The following is a 19,439-nucleotide window of genomic DNA, read 5'->3' on the forward strand; positions in this document are numbered from 1 at the left end:
ATTAATGAATCAAATGGTTGCATTTGTCGTCAGATCATTCAGGTTCAAATAAAGTGTCGTGGTTGATGAGTCAGCTGAAATAGAACCTAAATATAGAACCTAAATTTCCAGACGTCGTTGGGCTTAAAGTGGGGTTAGAATTGAGCAAGTTAGAAGGCAAAACATATGACCTAAAGCAGTTGCCATCATCAGGACTATTTTATGTAAATGATCAAAACTTTTTATTTGTGGAAGGAACCCTCGTTCCCAACATAAAAAATATAATAATACCCTTCATACAATGCGAAATAAAAAAAAAAGCTGTAACAAAAAAAAATCCCTGCTGAACCAAAGCAATCTGTTCCTCTCCCCTTCCACATCCTCATGGCATTCAGGATATATGTACAAACCACCAAACTCGTAGTGTTTGCAAGCACCGGTTATGAGAGAGGCCACCCCACAAAGGCCAAATAACTAAATTTTATGAAGTCATCTTGGTGCATTCTGCACATGAGCCTCTTTACGAGTAAATATGTCTTGACAGAGGGTTCAGCCTGCAAACGAGTCAAAAAGGAGAACTTGATCGAGGGTTCTGCCGCCAGTAAGGTGCTACTGATGATCCCAAGGCCTTTGAAATGGTCTCCCCAAAGGATCGTGAAGATCCGGATTTTGATGTGGAAAGTTCATCCATGACCCGTTGTTCATTGATGGAGTAACACCCATTTGATGGCTGCTTGGGTCGTCCGGTTGATGCTGTCCGTACCCATAAATATTGTGAGCACTGGGGATAACATTTCCAACAAAGCTTCTTGGTTGGAGATACTGTTCTGAACTATTACTGTCATATGGTGAGCACGTTGACAACTTGTTAGATAAAACACTATAGAGGCTCCCATCTGCATTGCCACCATCGTCCAAACAGTGGCCACCACCCCTCGATGATTCAACTGCAGACCAACTACTGTAAGACTGATCATCACCGGGAAACCAATTGTAGCCTCGGGTACCACTATTCATGGATGACTGAACAGCAGCAAGATTCTGACGATCAACTGATGGAAACCCTTGGGTTGGGTACCTGGTTGTGGAATATACTTTCTTGGGTATGATTTGTTGCATATATACCTCTTTCTCCCTTACATCTCTCTGCTCTATCAACTGCTGCTGCTCCTGCAATTGATTGGAAACCAGGCTAGATTCTTGCAAATCATCATTAGCCATCAAAAACTGCAATCCAGGTTGCTTCATGCCGTTTATATGTTCTGGATAAGATGACATCACTCTCGGTTCCTTTGGAAAGGTTGGAAGCATCTCGTTTCGACCAAATGAACAAAACAGAGAAGGCCGGCCGTCTACATCAAAAGCTGATGGAATGGACTCTCCACCTTCGGATTCTATTATGTCTCTCTCTAGATCAATCATATTAGTTGGATGTTCTATTGTAAGTTGGGGTTGCCGAAGAGACAACTCGCTAGCTGATGTGTAACCATGGTTCTCTGTAGAATGGTAATAAGAATCAGAAACACCTGCCGTCTGCCACATGTTTTTAGGATTCTGCTTTTCCACATGCGAAAGAGGAGAGAAATCATCATCCTGTTGTAATGTCTCTTCTTGGTTGTGGATGATAAGACTAGGTTCCTTGTGACTATTCGGAGAAGGAATGAGCTCCAACTGATGGTCATCAATGGAATTATCTTTGGACTGGCCGTAACTTTTGTCATTAATATCCTGGGTATGTTGATTTCTGCAATAACCATCATATGTAGGTTCTTCTGGGGAGCCCTCAGAACTTTCTAATTTATCATCCTAATCAATTAGCCATAGAAAAGTTAGCATCTCCAACCTCTTTTTCATAGATGGAAGCTTAACAGAAAAAAACTAAAAGAAATTAGAAATCAGCAAAGAGCAGGGAAAAAATGTAGACTACCCTGTTGTCAACAAAAGCAAAAATATCTCACAAAAGGCAAAGGCAAAGTAAAACAAACTACAATTAACTAAGGTTTTATCATACAGAATTCAATTTATGTAAATCAGCACCATGAGAAATTCAATTAATACCGTAAGCCAGGAGTTATCTATCACTTTGCCACTAGTAACTCACAAAATTCTTTTATCTCTACAACAAAACTAGGTGAAAATCCAGTGATATGTGCACCAGGAAACAATTTCTCCAAAGAATCAACTCGTTTTCCTATTCAATTCCACAAATCATTTTGATAGACTACATATCATACTACTCGCTTGGAATAGACTACTTTGTTCATTTGGTAGGCCAGCTTTTAATTAGTCGAAATAAATCCCATAGCTTTCCCATCTCAAACTACAAAACAAACAAGGATCGATGATACACATACTAAAGAGAAGAAGAGGTATATAGGTAAAGCCAAGGTTTTTCATCTCATACCATACTGGCGTACCGAGCGGAGAACATGAAGCAACTTAGGGTTTTTGTACCTGATCGTGGATGCGGAGAACTCCCCCCACCGACGGGCGAAGTGCCTTGGGGCCGACTAGTGCATGCATGAGGGGGAGTGGCGGAGGGGGAAGGCTTCCGGAAAGGGAAAGTTCTCGTGGCCCTCTAACGCGACCTTCATGAGCGAGCTCCATTCCGACCGGATGGAAGGCTTCGGAACCTTCATCGAGTCGGAGGGCAATGCCAGACCCGATTCCTATGTCGCCGACCGAGAGCACGAGTTCGGACACAAGTGGTACTCCAATGACGACTATCACGAGGGCGGCTAGTGGCACAACCTACAGGAGAGCTGCGGCCAGTACGTGTGGCAGAGGGGAACTAATACGTCGGCGAGTGGCGGAACGACATAATATTCGATCGTGGGGCGATCATCTGGGCTAATGGCAACTGCTATGTAATGCCTAGTTCAGGTCGGTAACGGTCAAAATTTTGACCTTTACCACCCAGTACAGCCTCGTATCGTCCAATACGAGGCCAAAAATCTGATACCACCCGATAGTGGGCGGTCTGCGTGCCGATAGGCTGACGGACTGGAACGTACCACCCATATCAGGCAGTATGATACGAAACGTTGGGTAAAGCAATTACAAAATGGTTCAATTTCAACTGCATCATTATTAATGCAGCTTGAGATCCTTGTTACAATCCTTAGTGTCCATTCAGAAGCATGCCCTGGTGTATAACCTCCTACTCCATGTAAGACTATTGGTAGATATCTTGATAAAGTGGTTGAGGAGTCAAAGATTAAATTAATACTTTTGAGCAAGGTTTGCAATACCATCTGATACCGTACTGGTAGTATTTACTTATCCCACAGCTTGTTGGCACAAGGACTTGGGTAAACTAGGTGGTCTGCTAGGTATAGGGCTTGTACCCAAGCGTAGTTCAACGCCTATACCATCCGATACAGGACTTCTACTAGATAGTAATTTTTATAATTTTCATCTTTTTTTTCAAATTTTTTTCGAAATTTGATATTGGTAAATCTCATACCCATATTGGTCTGGGCCAGGAATGATATGGCTTTGATACTCAAAATTAAAAACCTTGCTTTTAAGAAGTCGGATCCTCTATGATATGGCAATCATGTACCATAGCTGGTTTGACCCTATCAGGATGAATATCCCAAACTTCTTGATATATTGTAACAGAATAGTCTTCCACAAGTTGGTTGTTGCATCAAATTGTATTCACAATGCACTATTGAGACCCATAAATGAGATTAGACCTCAGTTTGTAGTAAAAGTGATAACCAACGATAATGTAAACCTTAAAAAGGTTGGTGGCATTGTGTTACTTAGTTTGCCAATCCATCTCCTTAAAGTTTATCTTGCAAAGAATAATCGGATTGAAAACTATGTTTACATTTTGGGTTAGCTCATCAGATGAAAAGGTCATGGAGCTCTATATATCCTGCAGATTCTGAGATGCAGTGACTGAAATCATTGTCATGATGGGGTCATTGTATGTATTGCTCTATCATAGTAGATGGACTATGTATATCACATGTCTGCACTATAAAGGAGATCAGGAAGGCACTTTCTGCTTTGAGGACATTTGAGTTATATCTCCGTAACGTTGATCAGAGATGGGACACTCAGATGTCCAAGAATCTATGCATGGCAAGTCATAACTGTGTTTTAAGGATAGAGCAAGTGGAGAATATCAACTAGCAATTACCCTTTAATTAAATAAAATAAATGGCATCAAGTACCACAATCAACATCCTTTCTTATATTTGTCTATGATGTGACCACACATGTGCATACGTAATACTTAATAGTTACTAGTCACATTTACATTATAACTGATACCCGCATCTCTATTCATCCAAGTGTGCATGCACATGGATATTGAGATTCTAATATTAGTTTGTTTTTTATAATGTGAGCATATGTAGTAATGAATTGCATGTGTGTGCGTGTATGCAAAAATGCAAACAAAAAACATCACCGAAGATTTCTGCATCACAATTTATATAAGCAGATAAGTTTTAAGGAGCAGCATACTCTGACCATTGCAGTCAGCCAGTACCATAGGGAGTCCACGGGCACTATTGAAAGTTCATGCCATGTCATGCCCATTGAGGCATGTGCATGGATGTTATATACTGGAAAGGGATGAAGAACTCAGCAAGCACCGGTGCAATTTACCAACTAATTCATAGCATGTACAGAGTACAGATTTCATTACCATGGATGGTGCTTAGAGTTCTCTTTGCTACCTCTACAAGATATTGGCAAGCATCTAAAGAACTACTAATAGTATTAATTAATATACGGAAATCTTGAATATCCATAATAATAAACTATGAAAACATGAACTAATGAAGCAAAGTTTCATTATATATTCAATGATTTCAAAGGTTAACTTAGAAAGTAAATGTATGAAAGAATAATAATAACTAATAAGATCAAAGAATACCTTATCATTTATAAACTTCATTTTCTCTGCGAGTTCCCGTTCCAAAGATTTCCAAGATCGCTCTCTCCACAACTTCCGGCCCCTAGCAGCCTCAAAAGCTACCAAGAGATCCTTGTTTGCTACTTGCAACCTGCTTGCACGAGGCTTAATTTTCAGAATCTAATAACTTTCAGACATCAAACTGACCACGAGAGAAATGATAACCAACCAGTGCTCATGCAACCTCTTCTTTTCTTCCTCTTCAAATGTCTCATAAGGATGAACATGAAAGCATTGTATGTCACCAAGCACACGACCAAGTAATTTAGGTTGAATACCATCAGCAGAATGCTTTATATTCTTGATCTGCTGATGTTGTGCCCTGCTTACCTGAAGTATTGACAAAAAATAGAAAAACAAATGATTAGCATTTTCAACCATAGGATTGCAATCATAACCCAGCACGCCAGATTTCTTCTAAAAGCCTCATAAAGAAAGCCAATTTTGAGTTACAGATCAGAACTCAGAAGAATTCTTTCTTTTTATGGACTGTTAGATAAATAAAATGAACAAAAATGCCAAAACTATCCAACAAATATGAAACATATCAGATATACAACTAATGTGCATAAAACTTATCAAAAAGAGCAGAAAATCCACACAGACGCAGCTTGACTTAGTTCAAGCTTATAAAGTACCAAATTGGGAATGATGACAAGCATCAAATTTTAAGATCAACCAGGAAAATATTCAAAGACCAAGTGTTCTTAATGTCTGCTTAAACCAATGGACTTAGTTCCACAACATCTGAGTCTAAATATATGCAAGAAAACAGAAAGAAGAAAATAAAACAAACAATACAAATCAATAATAAACAAAACCAAGATGAAAATCTTAATGATTTTCTCAATAGCAGGAGTATCAAGACATAATATGTGTGAAAGAGGTATCTTATCTCCATTGGCAACAAACTAACCGGATTCATACCATGTAGAAAGTCTTTACACCGTGGTTTTTTATTTTATATAGCATATCTACAAGTCGAGAATCTGACAAGTTATTTTTGTGTAACTTTTGCAATGAGTCAAAAGTAGCATAGCTAGGTTGTGAAGAGAAGCTGGAATAATTTTATCCATTGATATAAACAGTCAGGACTATTAGATGCTGGGAGGTGCTTGCCATGAGCATTTGCATTTCAAATAACTTTTATATGATTTCACTGGTTGGCTATCTTCAAAGTATAACTCTAGATAATGTAGAAAAGTTTTCAAGCCCCATGTCTCTAACAAGACAGGAAGGTCCAACTAAACCACTATACATTCTTTTTCTGAATCAAATTTCTGGGAGACAGAATTCAGGTCATCTGCTTTTAACTGTCACTAGATCAAAAACGGATGTAACTTCTTAGGATATTTCCAATGATTTATCTAACAGATTTCTCATTAAGTATTCAAAAAGAAATATTCTGGATTAGATAACAGACTTGTCATCATTCAATCACTCTTATCTGAGTTTATGAAGCATAATAAAATGCATTTCAAAGAGAGATGCAAGTGATATCATTTCAAATAGAAATGAGCTCGTGTTATTTGATATGAAGTTCCTATTTACTTACAAATTTAGTCCTAATGAGGATATATTCATTTGACTTTCAAAACATCCCAGCACATCAAATACAGTCCTGATACTTATATATTTCATATCATTTTCATTTGAGATGGTTACTAGCAGATTGTTTAGTCCATAGATACAAGGTGCATTCCAAGCCAACTGGCAAAAGCCATAAAACTCAAGCCAACCAATTATGTAAAGGCATTTAGATGATAAAGATAATATCATGTCAAAAGAATGTTCTCAACTTTAGTGAAGTTATTTTGGTCTAAAAACCTTAGATATACTTGCACCAACTACCATATAACTATATAAGTGAGCTTAACTACTTAATAAGTAGGACGTACAAGTCAGCTGACCTTAATATATGACATGTATTTATCAGTGTCACCAGCATGATCATTGACTTTATGAGGTGATTCCCTCTTTGAGATTGCAAGAACTTTAGCCCTTTCAGCAGAATTAGCTAAGCTTCCTTCCTTGTCCTCGCAATATCCTTCACTGTATATTCAAGGTGTTCAGCTTAGAGGAATAGAACAAATGCAAAATACTAATGGATGCACATAGAGCCCAATCATCTATGAAAAAATTGGCAACAAGTGTTTGCAGAAGCCAGTTCAATTTATGAAGATAGCTTCCAAACCTATAGAAAGACAGTGGTTTCCTAGGATGCAAACTGTGATAAGGATCAACAAATTTTATCATTATTATTAATCAACAACCAAGTTTCGAAATAGTAGGCATGTTAAATTATTCTAATCCAAAATGAAAATAATAGACCTATCAAAGCTTTAAAATTTTTCTCAACAAGATTTTTCTAAGATCTAATATCAACTACTAAGTTTGAAAACAGTAGGAATGTTAACATATTCTAATCCAAAATGAAAATAATAGACCTATCACATCCAAAACAAAGAATTAGAAACATCCTTTCTTCAAACCGACCGAGCAAAATTGCCCAGTTCACCTGTTGGCCTTCCATCAAACTGCCAAATACCAGGTTGTTTCAAGCAGTGTGCCCGGTATTAGAACCTTGAATACTACCATCGCAAACAATAAATTAAGATGATGTTAAGGAAGAAAAGGAATTAGAAGATGCGTAAGGATGTTTCTACACATTATGTAGGTGATGAAGCAACGAAGTATCACTGATGTCATGACAATTGGACAGAATCACAATGAAAGTCCCTCTGGAAGGCTTTGGTTCAAATGTCATTCATATGGCTAGCACAAACATCTACAATATCAAGAAGCATGAGAGACAACAATATTTAAATTCAATGCAGATTAAAGAGGCCGCAAGATGATCTCAGAATCTCAGATTGACGGGAAGAACAAATATTAAGAAAGATTACTTATATTTGCTCATCAAAAAGTGTAAAGACATTTTTAGTCCATACCCTAAATGGTATGAATCATCTTCATTTCATAGCACTAGGATGAGCCATGTGCAACAAAAGTGATTAATGTGTATAGATTGCTGGATCGTTGCGATACAGTCAATTAAGCATCAAAGTTGAATTTGGAGCATTCAATTCAGCTTAGGAGCATCTTTTTAACTTTCCATTTATCGGAGTTTTCTTGACTTTTTAGATGATGTAATGCAATAATTATAAAATACTAAGGCATGTAGGATTCTAGCAAATCATCCTGTGTCTTTAGCAGTCATATGGGTCCAAAAGGTCGTTTTGAGACATATTCAGACAAGAGGAGAAGACAAAGGCATTCTCAGGTCCCCAAAAGCTGTTCATATAACATTTCTTCTTATTCTCTTTAGTGTTGTACTAGAATATAGATGAGTATCAAACTCTGAATATATATGTATTCATCTATACAACTATACAAGTATTACAGGCTTCTGACTACTCTGGCTCTATGGTGCACCTCCCTGTTCACTCTTCTCCACCCCGAAGAAGCCTGAAAAATTGAACTGGAATGGTATTTTAATTGGATTAATGTTATTTTAATTTCATACATGGAACACCATTTCACTTGGACATGTACGAAACTGACAAGTCTGTAAGGTTTGGGCATGAACTGGCAGACTTCGAGAGGTCTGGTCTGGCTTATTAGGAAAAGCTATTTAACACCAGAATAGGGTTCATGTTTGCGAGCCCTCTTCACTCGCGAGCCACCTGCTGCCGCTCATCGCCCATTCGTGTGCCACTGATTCCGGTTCGCTTCATCCTCCTCCACCTTCCTCTTTCTCCTTTTTCTTCCTCTTACTCCTCCGCCTCCTCTTCTTCCTCCACCGCCACCTCTTCTTCCTTCGTCTTCCTCCTCCTCTTTCCTCCTCTTCCTCCGCAGCCATCTGTTCCTTCCCCCTCCTCCTCTTCTTTGAGTCTTTAGTATGTACAGGTGTACCATGTTTCGGTACACGAGTCCTGACTGACATGTACTGGTCTGTCCAGGGACAAAAAGATTGTCAATACGAGACAAGAGCCTTTGATTTCAGATTTAACTAGATTAATAAAAGATAGTTAATTTGAATGGATATTTTCATCACTTAAGGTGCTCAACTTATTAGATCAATTTAGTAATGAGTTTGATTATAGTCAAACTCCTATAGATTAAACTAAGTGGCTTAGTTTCCAACTTCAAGATGCACAGACAGCTTACAGAAAGAGAGGAAATGTTGATGGTACTTGACAATTGCAAATAAAATATTAACATTTCTTTCTTCTTTTCCCTGGCTGCTCAGACCTCAGTTTTCATTAGGTGGGAACTCTCCTCTTCCGACCACCTGGTCTCCTCCTTTATCTTCTTCTCATCTCAATCCCCATCTCTCCTCTCATCTAATCCAACACCATCTCCAGCAGCTAACGATAAACTGCCACCATCATCCTGAAGCTACAACATTGAAAATATCATCCAAACAGTTTCAAATATGTTTACATCTGACCCAAGGGCCTCAGCAGAAAATTTCAGCAACCTTACCTCCTAAGGACCAGCAGAATAGCATTGAGATCAACCCACCAAGTTTCCTTCACATGTTAGTGCAAAGGAAAGACTTGTACATGGTGTCTGGGTATGGTGCACTCTGACACAGACTCAACTTTTTCCATTTCAACTTCATAGGAAAGCACAAGCTTGCAACGAAGTTTCTCGCATATAACAGTGAGGTCATATGAACTATAGACATGCATATAACTAATTCTCTGTGAAACTGGGATACCACTCGAAAACCTTTATAGATTCCTAGCCGAGACAAAGCTAGCCAAGATGTGAACTTGCCATCAAACCTAAAGAGGATAGATAATGTATACAGTTCGCCTTAATGGATAGGAACCTACCATATCAATTGCAATTTAACCACACAACCAAGAAAATTTCCAAAGTTATAAGAACTACCATTTTGGTAGCAAACATGCAACCTATGAGAAACCCTCCAAAGTGTCCCTCAAAACGAAGAAATGGTACCTTGCCTCCTCTTTTTTGGAGCTAAGCTTGTGTTCAAGCAAAAATAACCATGTAGTCAATAATGTACAATGATAGAGATACCTAGTAAAGATTTTTATTGAATGGCCACAGGCAAAAATGTTTATCCATGTGTAGGAAAGAAAAAGACAAGAAGAAACAACCTCAACAGTAACTCTGGATCCTTGCAGTTTAACCATCGTTCCTTCCATTTCTTCAAAACCTCAAGCATGCTGCAACCATAAGCATATTATTAAACACACTTAACAACTACCAAAGTGGTACTTTGAATGCAAAGTTTTGCAATCTCCTAATATATTTTTACTGCACATACCCCTTGTGATACTTATTTATCTCACAATAATATGCCCTCTTACTGAGTTGACATTGTTCCTCCACTTGAAGAAGAATATCGGGATGAAGATTACCAGCACAAAGAGAAGTAGACCTGTGCAGTATAGGATAACTCCTTCAAACAGGCTTATTGGCAATTTAAAACAAGGACAATACAGATCCGTGGAGCATATTGGAATAAGTCTACAACAGTTTTGAGTCAAGAATCTGCGGAAAAAAGCCTAGTGCTGAAAAAATATATCTCCTTGTAACATGGTTATGACATTTGAGCTCATATTACTTCTCCTACCTTGTATTTGGTTAGATTTTATGTGAATTTGCATATATTATCAGTTAGATAAACTTTCCAAGAAACAAAAAATATTTAAGAACAAAGTCTTTAAATTCAAGTAGATAAATATCCTTAAAAAACCACAGTTCATATTATTTAGAAGAACATTATATGTTGTAAAACTGGAAATCAGCATCCTTCAGATTCAATAGTGGAGACTCCAATTAACAGAAGCTGACCAGAAGCAACTAATCAACAACAAAAATTCAACTTGCCATTTCAGGGAAGGATTTCCAAAGTGGTGATTTTCTCCGTTAAGCAACGAATGAACTACTTGTTCTGCACCTTTCACACTAGGAAGAAACTGAGTGAGAAGCTTTCTCTCTGATTCTGAAAGACATGTAGCCCAAACCTGACAAAACATTAGAGCAATATGTACTTAAAATATAGATACTAATGATTTTAATAAGAAACAGAGGTTACAAAAGAAAATTCATTAGTTGTGTTAGGACAATCATACCTCGTAAGAAAGAACATCAGTCAAATTGTCCAAACTAAAAATTTCAATTGGAACAGAAACAACATCAGCTAAGCCAGCATGGGACTGGGAAACAGAGTCAAGGAAAGGAGAAATATCTGTCCATGATAAACTGATTTGTTCCTTCTTTGCCACAACTCTCCTTTGACGGTCATCCCATGCCAGATCCACACGACATCTTAAATTTAATATGTAGTCAGATGAGTCCAGCTTTTTTTTCTTCTTTCCTTTATGTTGTTCATGGAAGTTGGAACTTGTTAACCGTTTCTTCTGTTGACCAGCTGCCATTCTGCATGTCATCTGAACATGACCATATGACCAATCTGTTTCAGTTGAAATGCATCCCTGATGCCTATTTGAATGTACTTTTCCTGTTCAACATGAGTGGGATTACCATGATAGAAAGCATTGCAGTTATTTATGTGACCATCCAAAGGAATGAATATGAACAATTGAAGTTAACTCAAATCAAAGAAGTCCATCATGTCTAGGATGGATCCATGTAGATCTAACCTGAATCCATGTAGGTTTGGCCTAGATCCATGTGAATTTAGCCCAGATTCACATATATCTAGCCTAAATCTGTACAAATCGAACCAAGATTCATGTAGACCTAGCCTAAATACACAAGAAACTGACCTAACGAGTCCAGCCTAAATCCGTGTAGATCTAGTTTAGATCTCTATGGATCCAACCTAGACCATGAAATCCAGCCTTAATCTTTATAGATATAGGCCAGATCCAAGTAGATTTGTGCAACTCTACTTTATATCTAACCCAAATCTGTACAAATCAAACCAAGATGTAGATCTAGGCTAAATACACATGAATCTGACCAAATGAGTCCAGCCTAAATCCACATAGAGATAGTTTAGATCTATGTGGATCCCACCTATACTATGAAATCTAGATTTATCTTTATAATATAGGTCAGATCCAAGTAGATTTGCATAAATCTAGCCCAGATTTGTGTAAATCCATTGGGATCTGAATTAAACATGTAAATATACGATAAACCTAGGTTGTATTTTTGTTACTTCTTCTGAACTGCATAGTTCAATCCACTTCTTGATTGATGATTATAGGAAAATGACAACAAAGAATCAAAGTACCAACCCAGTGTGAGCATACTTGATAGTCGGAGCATATCCATCATTGGTGAAACATATTGTTCATGGTGAAGGAATAACAAGGATGAAGCAGTCTTTGCTAGAATTTACAGAGATCACCAAATGCACAAAGGTCCAAAAACCCAAATGAGCTTTTAGCAAAAGTCTAGATACCTGAAAAGCTCTAAGACTGCAGAAAAACATAAATATAAAAGGAGCACCTGAATGGATGGACATATAAGCTGTAGCAAGCCCATGATGATCCACTATGACTTAGTGATAGCAGTTCTCGTGATGTTGGCAGGAGTCCGAAGATGAGGCATCCAATTGTGTTACTAATGTTGATACGAGGCTTTCCTTGAGCTTTTCCAATACGAGGTTCGTTCACAATAGTGTTACTAATGTTGATACCATGATATCCCCCCCAAAGTGCAATACAAACCAGAATCAATGATGCACAGGAGATTTGTTACCGATTCATGGCATCCATAAACAAGCATGATCACATCAAATTCACAACACATGGAAAACGAATGCAATTTCATCTAGATCTATATGTACTCCCCAATATTGACCAGGTTCGGATGTGAACCAGCATGAGAATAATCCAATTTCCAGCACTCCACATATGGTACAAGGCTTACCACCTGGTAGCCCTGCAAACCGAGCGGTAAGGCCAATCTTTTATTATTATTTTTAACTTTTTTAAAAAACCTTAATAACCCAACCCCCATCTTCTTTCCCTTCCTCGTGCAGTCCACCTGGGCCGATCACCTTTCATGGTCCCTGTCCCCGCTTGTTGCCCCCTACTCCTATCCACCGTCTCCAAAAAAAGGGATCTATATGGACCGATAAATAAACAATTTAATCCTTATATGAAACCAAGGATTGAAATATCGTACTGTACCTAAGTTTCGACATTCTCTCGGTACAGTACGGTACGATATTGTATATCGAGTGCTATACCGCTCCGTATACCATTATATATATATATATATATTCTTTTATTTATATATCTATTTATTTATATTTTTAAAAAATGTGCGACGTCGCCTCTCTTCTCCCGAGGTGGGGCGACGTTGCATATATATATATATATATATATATATATACCACCCGGTAGCGAGCGGTCCGTGTACCGGTTTACTGTCAGACCGATACATACCGCCGCCTGTACCGGGCGGTATCATTCGAAAATGTATACCTTGTATGAAACAAAATGAAAGCTAGAAAAACTAGTTGTTTGTTTAGAATTTTTATGGCTCCAATGGCAAACCAATATAGTGAAAACTTTGGTTTTTACAGAAACAAAATAGAGGATATGAAAATCAGTTATCTGTTGAGAAATTATGGTTAAAGCATATCAAACTCAATCAATGTGCAATAAAGCATCCCATTCTTAAACATAACAGCTTGAGTAAGACTAGTAAGCGAAACACAAGAGAAATGATCATCAGATGGCGAAGCTTGCAAGATGCTTTAAAGATCTTTTCAGTTCTTATATAAGATATTTTATTCTGAGTTGCTTACAGGAAGAGGAGGCAGTGGACAGAAATACAAAGTAGGAAGAGGACAGTGGTGGGCGGCACAAGGGAGGCGAGTGTGACATCAAGAGGGAGAGGACCCTAGGGGGTGGGGGGTTTGGGTTAATGCTAATTAAAGAATGGGTTAAACAAACTCTGAATTATGACCAGCGTGTACCAGTCCGGTGCCTACTGGTCCAGAGCTGTAATCCTCTACATCCCGCCACTTTGACATGTACAATAAAGAAAAATGCTCCTCTAATACTGCCTACCTATTGGAGCACTTCAAGAAACCACCATGCAAGGACTCACCAACCCTGTTCACTTTGTGTCAAGCGATAGCAGAACCCAACAACCCTGATACTAAGGATTCAGCTACTGTGAAATCAGCATATTGTTTCCTCAAAACTAGGAACACTGATTTCGGATCTCAAAGGAATGGATGGAGCAGGGCCTTGGAAGCTCCCAGCCACTCATAAAGTTGTTATCATTTGTTGGAAACTTCTTGCAGTCACCTTCTTACCACTGAGAGATTGGCTCACCTGAACATAACCAGTATACATCGCTGCTGTTTGTGTGAGGAGACAAAGAGCACCTGGATCCTGTGGACCACATTTTCTGTAACCACAGCTTTTCAAATTCTGTTTGGAACCTCTTTATGAGGTTTTTCAATATACAATTTAATTTTAGGACTAACTAGTCTAGTGGGTCCTGGCTCAATGGAGATGACTGGACACCTAACGATGCTAAGATCCTTTGAGGTTTAATTGCTAACATTTTCTGGCTCCTGTTGCAGAGAACGCAATAGTGACTGCCCTTGAATACATCTTTTGATGATAGCTATCAAGTTGTTTTCTTTTCAAAAATGGATGAAAGGTAGAATCTTACATTATTGTTTTCTGCAAAAAATCTGTATAAAAAGCACTATCATTGATAGCATAATACCGAAAAAGAAATTTTTGAAAAATATAATAAAAATTATACACGCTGCTGAAAGCTACATGCCATGACGTCATACGAAACCAACAAGCACCAAATAATCAAAATCCTCCCGCGACGAAAACAAGATGGCCAAACAACACAACAGCAGGAAACAAATGGCTCACTATCGAAGCAAAGAAGCAACACATTAAGCGGTCATTAACATACTCTCGCCGTCCATGAAACCCAATTCACACGCACAAGCAATCAAATAACAAGGTTTACGAAAGAACTAACACCAGCAACAGATCCCATTCGTAACAAATGGTTAGAAGAGTACCACCATCACAAACAAAGATTTCAATCAACCTTCTCAATGAAATCAACAAGAATCGACGCCTTTAGACAGACAAGAGCCGTAGCAAATCGAATCAAAAAAGTACAACCCAAGAAATCTAACCACAGGAAATCGAGACGGACAAAACCTAATTAGATATCAGGAGTCGAATACCTCTCAAATGGGCGGAGGGGGCGGAGAAGGAACAGCAGATGGCGAGGGTTTGCTACCCTTCCTTCGGGATTGGGGATTTCTAAAGATGAGGAGATGGGTTGCTTTGTCGGAGGCGTTAACTCGTCCGACTCGGCCGCAGCGTGGCTCCTGGTTGATTGGAGATTTGCTGTAGGGCCCGTGTCCCGCGTCAGCGACGTATGCGAACGCAGTGACCGCATGTTATGTTTCTGTGAGCGGATTCACTGTGCATTGGATTTGATGAACGGATCTGATCCGTCCGACTGATGATTACAAGCATCATCTTAGATCTAACGGTGGACTTCGGTGGACAGCGTGTATTCTCGTGTAAAGAAAGGGTGGGGTCACACTTTAATTGCACCTTCCTTAAGACTACCCACCGGAAAGGAAAGGCGTAACGAGTATGCGTAGCGATACGCACTGTCAGTCCGATTTATCATAATTCATTATTTTTTTTAATATCACAAATGAAGTTATTGTGTTATATAAATTAAATCAAATGATTTTATGATTCTATCCAAAACCTAACACGGTTTTAATTCTTAAATAAACATAACTACAGTTTAATTATTCGAACTAACTATTATCATTATAGTATTTAAAACGTATAATATTGTTAAAGTAATGAAACAAATAGAGTATCGCACCTTTCAGAAATAAATAAATAAATAAATAAATAAAAGCTTAACCCTCAAAAAGAAAGAAGGTTCGTACATCAGATAAACGAAACCAAGTTAAAGTTCAATTATATTTCCTACCATATAGATAGATGTGCATCGAACCATGAGATTATCTTCATGTAGTTCTCTTTCATTTAGCAACCATTCCAATCTAATATAAATTTAATGTCTGAGAAATGAGTCAGTTAATCACAGCCCAAAAGATTTCAAACATTTCCGTTTGAATCAAAAGCAATAATTATTGTGCCAATCAAATGATAACTGCATCAAAAAGAGATCCCAAGTTTCAGCCATCTCAAGAAGAGTCGATTCTGTGGAACATGGTCGTGGCATAGCACGCCTTCAAAGCTTCTTTCAGAGGCCATCGATCGTCGTCAAATAGTGTTCGGCATAGGCTTCTGCAAGCATGTTGCCTAGCAGGACTTGAGCTTCAGTAGTGAGATGCAAGTTGTCTTCATTTAGTGGCAAACCCATAGCATCTACATTGAGAACATCGGGCATACTAATTCCCAGTTGAGCCTCTCTTATCTTCTCTATGTAATGCTTGTCACCCGATGCGATAGCGACCTGGGGATGCAAAAGGAAACCTTTTAGATAAAAGTCACAACCAGAACTAAATACCGTTTCTACCATAAATCATTAATTTGACAACACCCAGATACAAGGTTAGAATTCTAGCTCAGCTCTTCTGGAGTGGTCCGTCACTGATGGCTAGGGCTCCCCCTTTTCGCACTTTCCACCTAGGCTGCACAAGAAAAGCCCAAAGCCAATACCAGGAAACAGCAAGGCATTGTTTTGTCTAGGCCAGATATTCTTTACTTACAGATAGAGAGTTTGGAGCAACCAAATCATGTCCAATTATGATACAAGGTCCAAACCACTGAGAGACACTTAAAACAGCTGACGTAAACCCTTGTATTAATCAAGTATTATGACAAACTAATTTCAAAACCACACATCTTGTAAATAATGCAACAAAGAATTGATCCCACAAGGCGAGTGACAAACATGCTGATGCGCAAAATCAAATTATCATATCTAAATCAGCAAGCATGGAACACACTGCTGTCAAAAGGTCTAGAATTTAAGGTGTCACAGACTCACACTTAATGATGATCCAATGGTGGGATAAGGGGTTCCACAGTCGATCTTATATTTACAAAAGAAAATTCATCATTGAACTTATTCTTGTTATCCAACTTGGCATGCTGAATTCACATCATCAAGTTAGGGTTCCAATTCTATTTTGCTTCAGATTCATGTTAAATGACAAGTTTCATTCAACTCATCCTCACTAATTCCATGTTAATTGTAGGATTTTTTTTTTCAAAATTAAAAATTTCCAGAAGTTATTTACTTGTAAATCTTACAAAAAGTGGCACAATATTCAGAACATTCAGATGCAATTACAATGACAGATGTTCCATTCTGGTGGATTGCACAATTCTCCTCGCTAAATCCTCTCATCGATCTTATACTCTTCTAACTTTGTGTATCCTTAGCCTTTTAGTCTCAAGCAAGACCAGCCACATTCCTCTCCATATGCACCTAGGTCAATCACTTCTTCTAGATCAATAACATAACCTAGGCCCATTATCTTAGGCCAACTAAATTCAATACCTACCACTCTTATTTTACCATGGATAAACCGAGGTTTTCAGAATCAACTGCATTAACATGCAAATTCCAAAGGCGTAGTTACCCCTTTATCAGCCTAGAAGACTCCACGATATAAAAGAGAGGAAGTCTCACATAAAAGCAGCATTTTGGTCCCACATTAGTGACATAAAAGGCTTTGGTTGTTACATGTCCCCTCACCCAACCTTTATGCTAGAATGACAACCAACCCGACGGAGGAGAAAAGAAAATATCAGCTTTCAGACTCTCTGAGAGCAAGTAAATCTTATCCTTCATATATTGTGTATTTCATCCAACTTCTAACTCATGTCTTCCTTGACAAGTTCCCCTGCCCTTCACTCTCTTTATGGCTAAGATAGCGATATGTGAATTCTTCGTCTTATTAAGAGGATCATCCTCCTTTTGCCCAATTTTCTTATCAGAGAAAAGTTTTTCTCGTCCCTTCACGCCCTCCACAATATTTGTTCTGCCAGTGCTTACATTAGTGTGAGCAATAACTAGAGCACAACCTAGGACTAACAAATAGGTTCATATTTCAAAGATACTGCTTGATCCCTTCAGTATATATGCCAGGAAGAAATGGTTATTGTCTCAGTCATGTTTCCACCACATTCTCACATAGAAGAGAATATTAAAAGGTAGAGTAAAGGAATATCATGTTTATGTTCAGTAGAACCCAAACACGAGGCATTTCTGCAGAGTTGCCCTTTAAATGGTGGTCTGTTTGGCTAATTGGATATGAATAATGAAAAGTGGTGGATTCGACCATGGATCTCGCTATCGATCGTCAAAATCCTTACCAATTAGGTTAATTAACATGCTGTCTATCTAGAGGATCAGTGGTTCCGTGGATCAGATTCCTATCTGCTGGTTGCTCTACGCTCATATTCACACCACCTACGGAACGAAAAATAAGCCAATGCCAAGGCAGGGTCTTGCAGCATGGAAACAGAAGACAAGCATAGCAGCAAGGAAAAGAAAAGAAGTTATAATTGGAAGCAGACTTGCTTGGATGAACGGCAGAGAAGGCAGAGAGAGATCCAATCGGACATCCCGGATAAGCTTCTCTATGTTGGCCGCGTACGCTTCCGCAGCACCATGCGACGTCGTGTCGCTCTCCCCCTGGTACCAAAGCACCGCCTTGATCTCCCCGCCACCGCCGAGCTCGGCCGCCTTCCTAGCCCTTCGCATCATCTCCTCGTAGAGCCGCGATCCCCGCTCCCACTCTTTTATGGCGGTGCCGCCGATGGCGCACGGTACCAGCCCCAGGACGGCCCCGTCCGAGAGGCGGGGGAGGAGGGCGTTGGCAAAGGCCATGCCCGGGCCGACGCCGCAGATCTTGCCGGTGTCGATGTCGCAGTGGAGAGGATCGTGGGCTTCCTCCCAGTGGCATCGGGCTGAGAAGCGAAGAATGGAAGGGTTGGGACGACACTCCGGAGGGACGACTCCGTCCCACCGGTGGTGTCTGACGCCGCCTCTGCCGGCCATGTTGCTCTGTCCCGACAGAACAAAGATCTGTTTCTGCTCACTCATTTCCACCCACCGAGCTGACTCCAACCACCGTACGACTTTATGTTTGTGTGAAGGTGCAACACTTTTTCCCTCACTCTCACCTCAAAATGCCATCGATATTTAAAGGGGCATAATAACCTACTAATGGAAATAATATATCGATTGGTATTATAATTCAAACTATGGATGTAAAATGCAATCAATTTTTTAACTTACCATGCGATGATCTCGAGACATCTGATAGTTCTATGGAGATATGATGGGATTTGTCAATGTCATGGCGTCCCTTCCGCATCTCCTCCACTGTGATGCGCAGCATGTCATCTGCAACCTTTTCTTCATATTCCTATAATACTTTTGGCAATTGCATCCTATAATTTAGATGATAGAATGTGCTTCGCCATAAACTTCTCGAGGAGCTAACATAAGAGAGTCAACCTCATCAATTGAAGTTAACATCACTTCTGGTCCAATCCTTTCC

At 39.1% G+C, this 19,439-nt stretch overlaps 2 protein-coding genes across 6 annotated transcripts; both read right to left on the reverse strand.

Moving 5' to 3' along the window:
- Positions 1–166: 166 nt before the first annotated feature.
- On the reverse strand, positions 167–15,260 carry LOC135586446 (uncharacterized). Of its 4 annotated transcripts, none has more exons than XM_065123975.1 (10): positions 12,377–15,191; positions 12,178–12,255; positions 11,029–11,417; positions 10,784–10,920; positions 10,218–10,331; positions 10,048–10,116; positions 6,826–6,967; positions 5,085–5,245; positions 4,877–5,006; positions 167–1,785 (listed from the first exon to the last, which is right to left on the reverse strand). In XM_065123975.1, exons 1-10 carry the CDS (start codon positions 12,390–12,392, stop codon positions 589–591), a joined length of 2,433 nt encoding a protein of 810 aa, XP_064980047.1. In that variant the 5' UTR covers positions 12,393–15,191; the 3' UTR covers positions 167–588. The 4 variants fall into 4 exon arrangements, with proteins under 4 accessions (XP_064980047.1, XP_064980046.1, XP_064980049.1 ...); XM_065123974.1 differs by having other exon boundaries at positions 12,163–12,255; XM_065123977.1 differs by lacking the exon at positions 12,178–12,255 and having other exon boundaries at positions 15,111–15,260.
- A 657-nt stretch (positions 15,261–15,917) lies between these two features.
- On the reverse strand, positions 15,918–19,299 carry LOC103996628 (probable carbohydrate esterase At4g34215). Of its 2 annotated transcripts, none has more exons than XM_009417572.3 (3): positions 19,175–19,299; positions 18,455–19,096; positions 15,918–16,375 (listed from the first exon to the last, which is right to left on the reverse strand). In XM_009417572.3, exons 2-3 carry the CDS (start codon positions 18,977–18,979, stop codon positions 16,163–16,165), a joined length of 738 nt encoding a protein of 245 aa, XP_009415847.2. In that variant the 5' UTR covers positions 18,980–19,096; positions 19,175–19,299; the 3' UTR covers positions 15,918–16,162. The 2 variants fall into 2 exon arrangements, with proteins under 2 accessions (XP_009415847.2, XP_064980053.1); XM_065123981.1 differs by having other exon boundaries at positions 18,455–19,099; positions 19,175–19,286.
- Positions 19,300–19,439: the final 140 nt, after the last annotated feature.

This window comes from Musa acuminata, chromosome BXJ2-9 (genome assembly GCF_036884655.1).
Source record: "Musa acuminata AAA Group cultivar baxijiao chromosome BXJ2-9, Cavendish_Baxijiao_AAA, whole genome shotgun sequence".
NCBI lineage: Eukaryota > Viridiplantae > Streptophyta > Magnoliopsida > Zingiberales > Musaceae > Musa > Musa acuminata.

What these genes read in the sequence shown, in the direction of transcription:
- LOC103996628 (XM_009417572.3), bottom strand. Translation starts at nt 18,979, where the DNA reads ATGAGTGAGCAGAAACAGATCTTTGTTCTGTCGGGACAGAGCAACATG. An exon ending in CTTCTCTGCCGTTCATCCAA is followed by an intron (nt 16,376 to 18,454) that starts GCAAGTCTGCTT and finishes TTGCATCCCCAG; the next exon opens with GTCGCTATCGCATCGGGTGA.
- LOC135586446 (XM_065123974.1), bottom strand. An exon ending in ATAAATAAGTATCACAAGGG is followed by an intron (nt 10,117 to 10,217) that starts GTATGTGCAGTA and finishes TTATGGTTGCAG; the next exon opens with CATGCTTGAGGTTTTGAAGA. An exon ending in AATACATGTCATATATTAAG is followed by an intron (nt 5,246 to 6,825) that starts GTCAGCTGACTT and finishes TCAATACTTCAG; the next exon opens with GTAAGCAGGGCACAACATCA.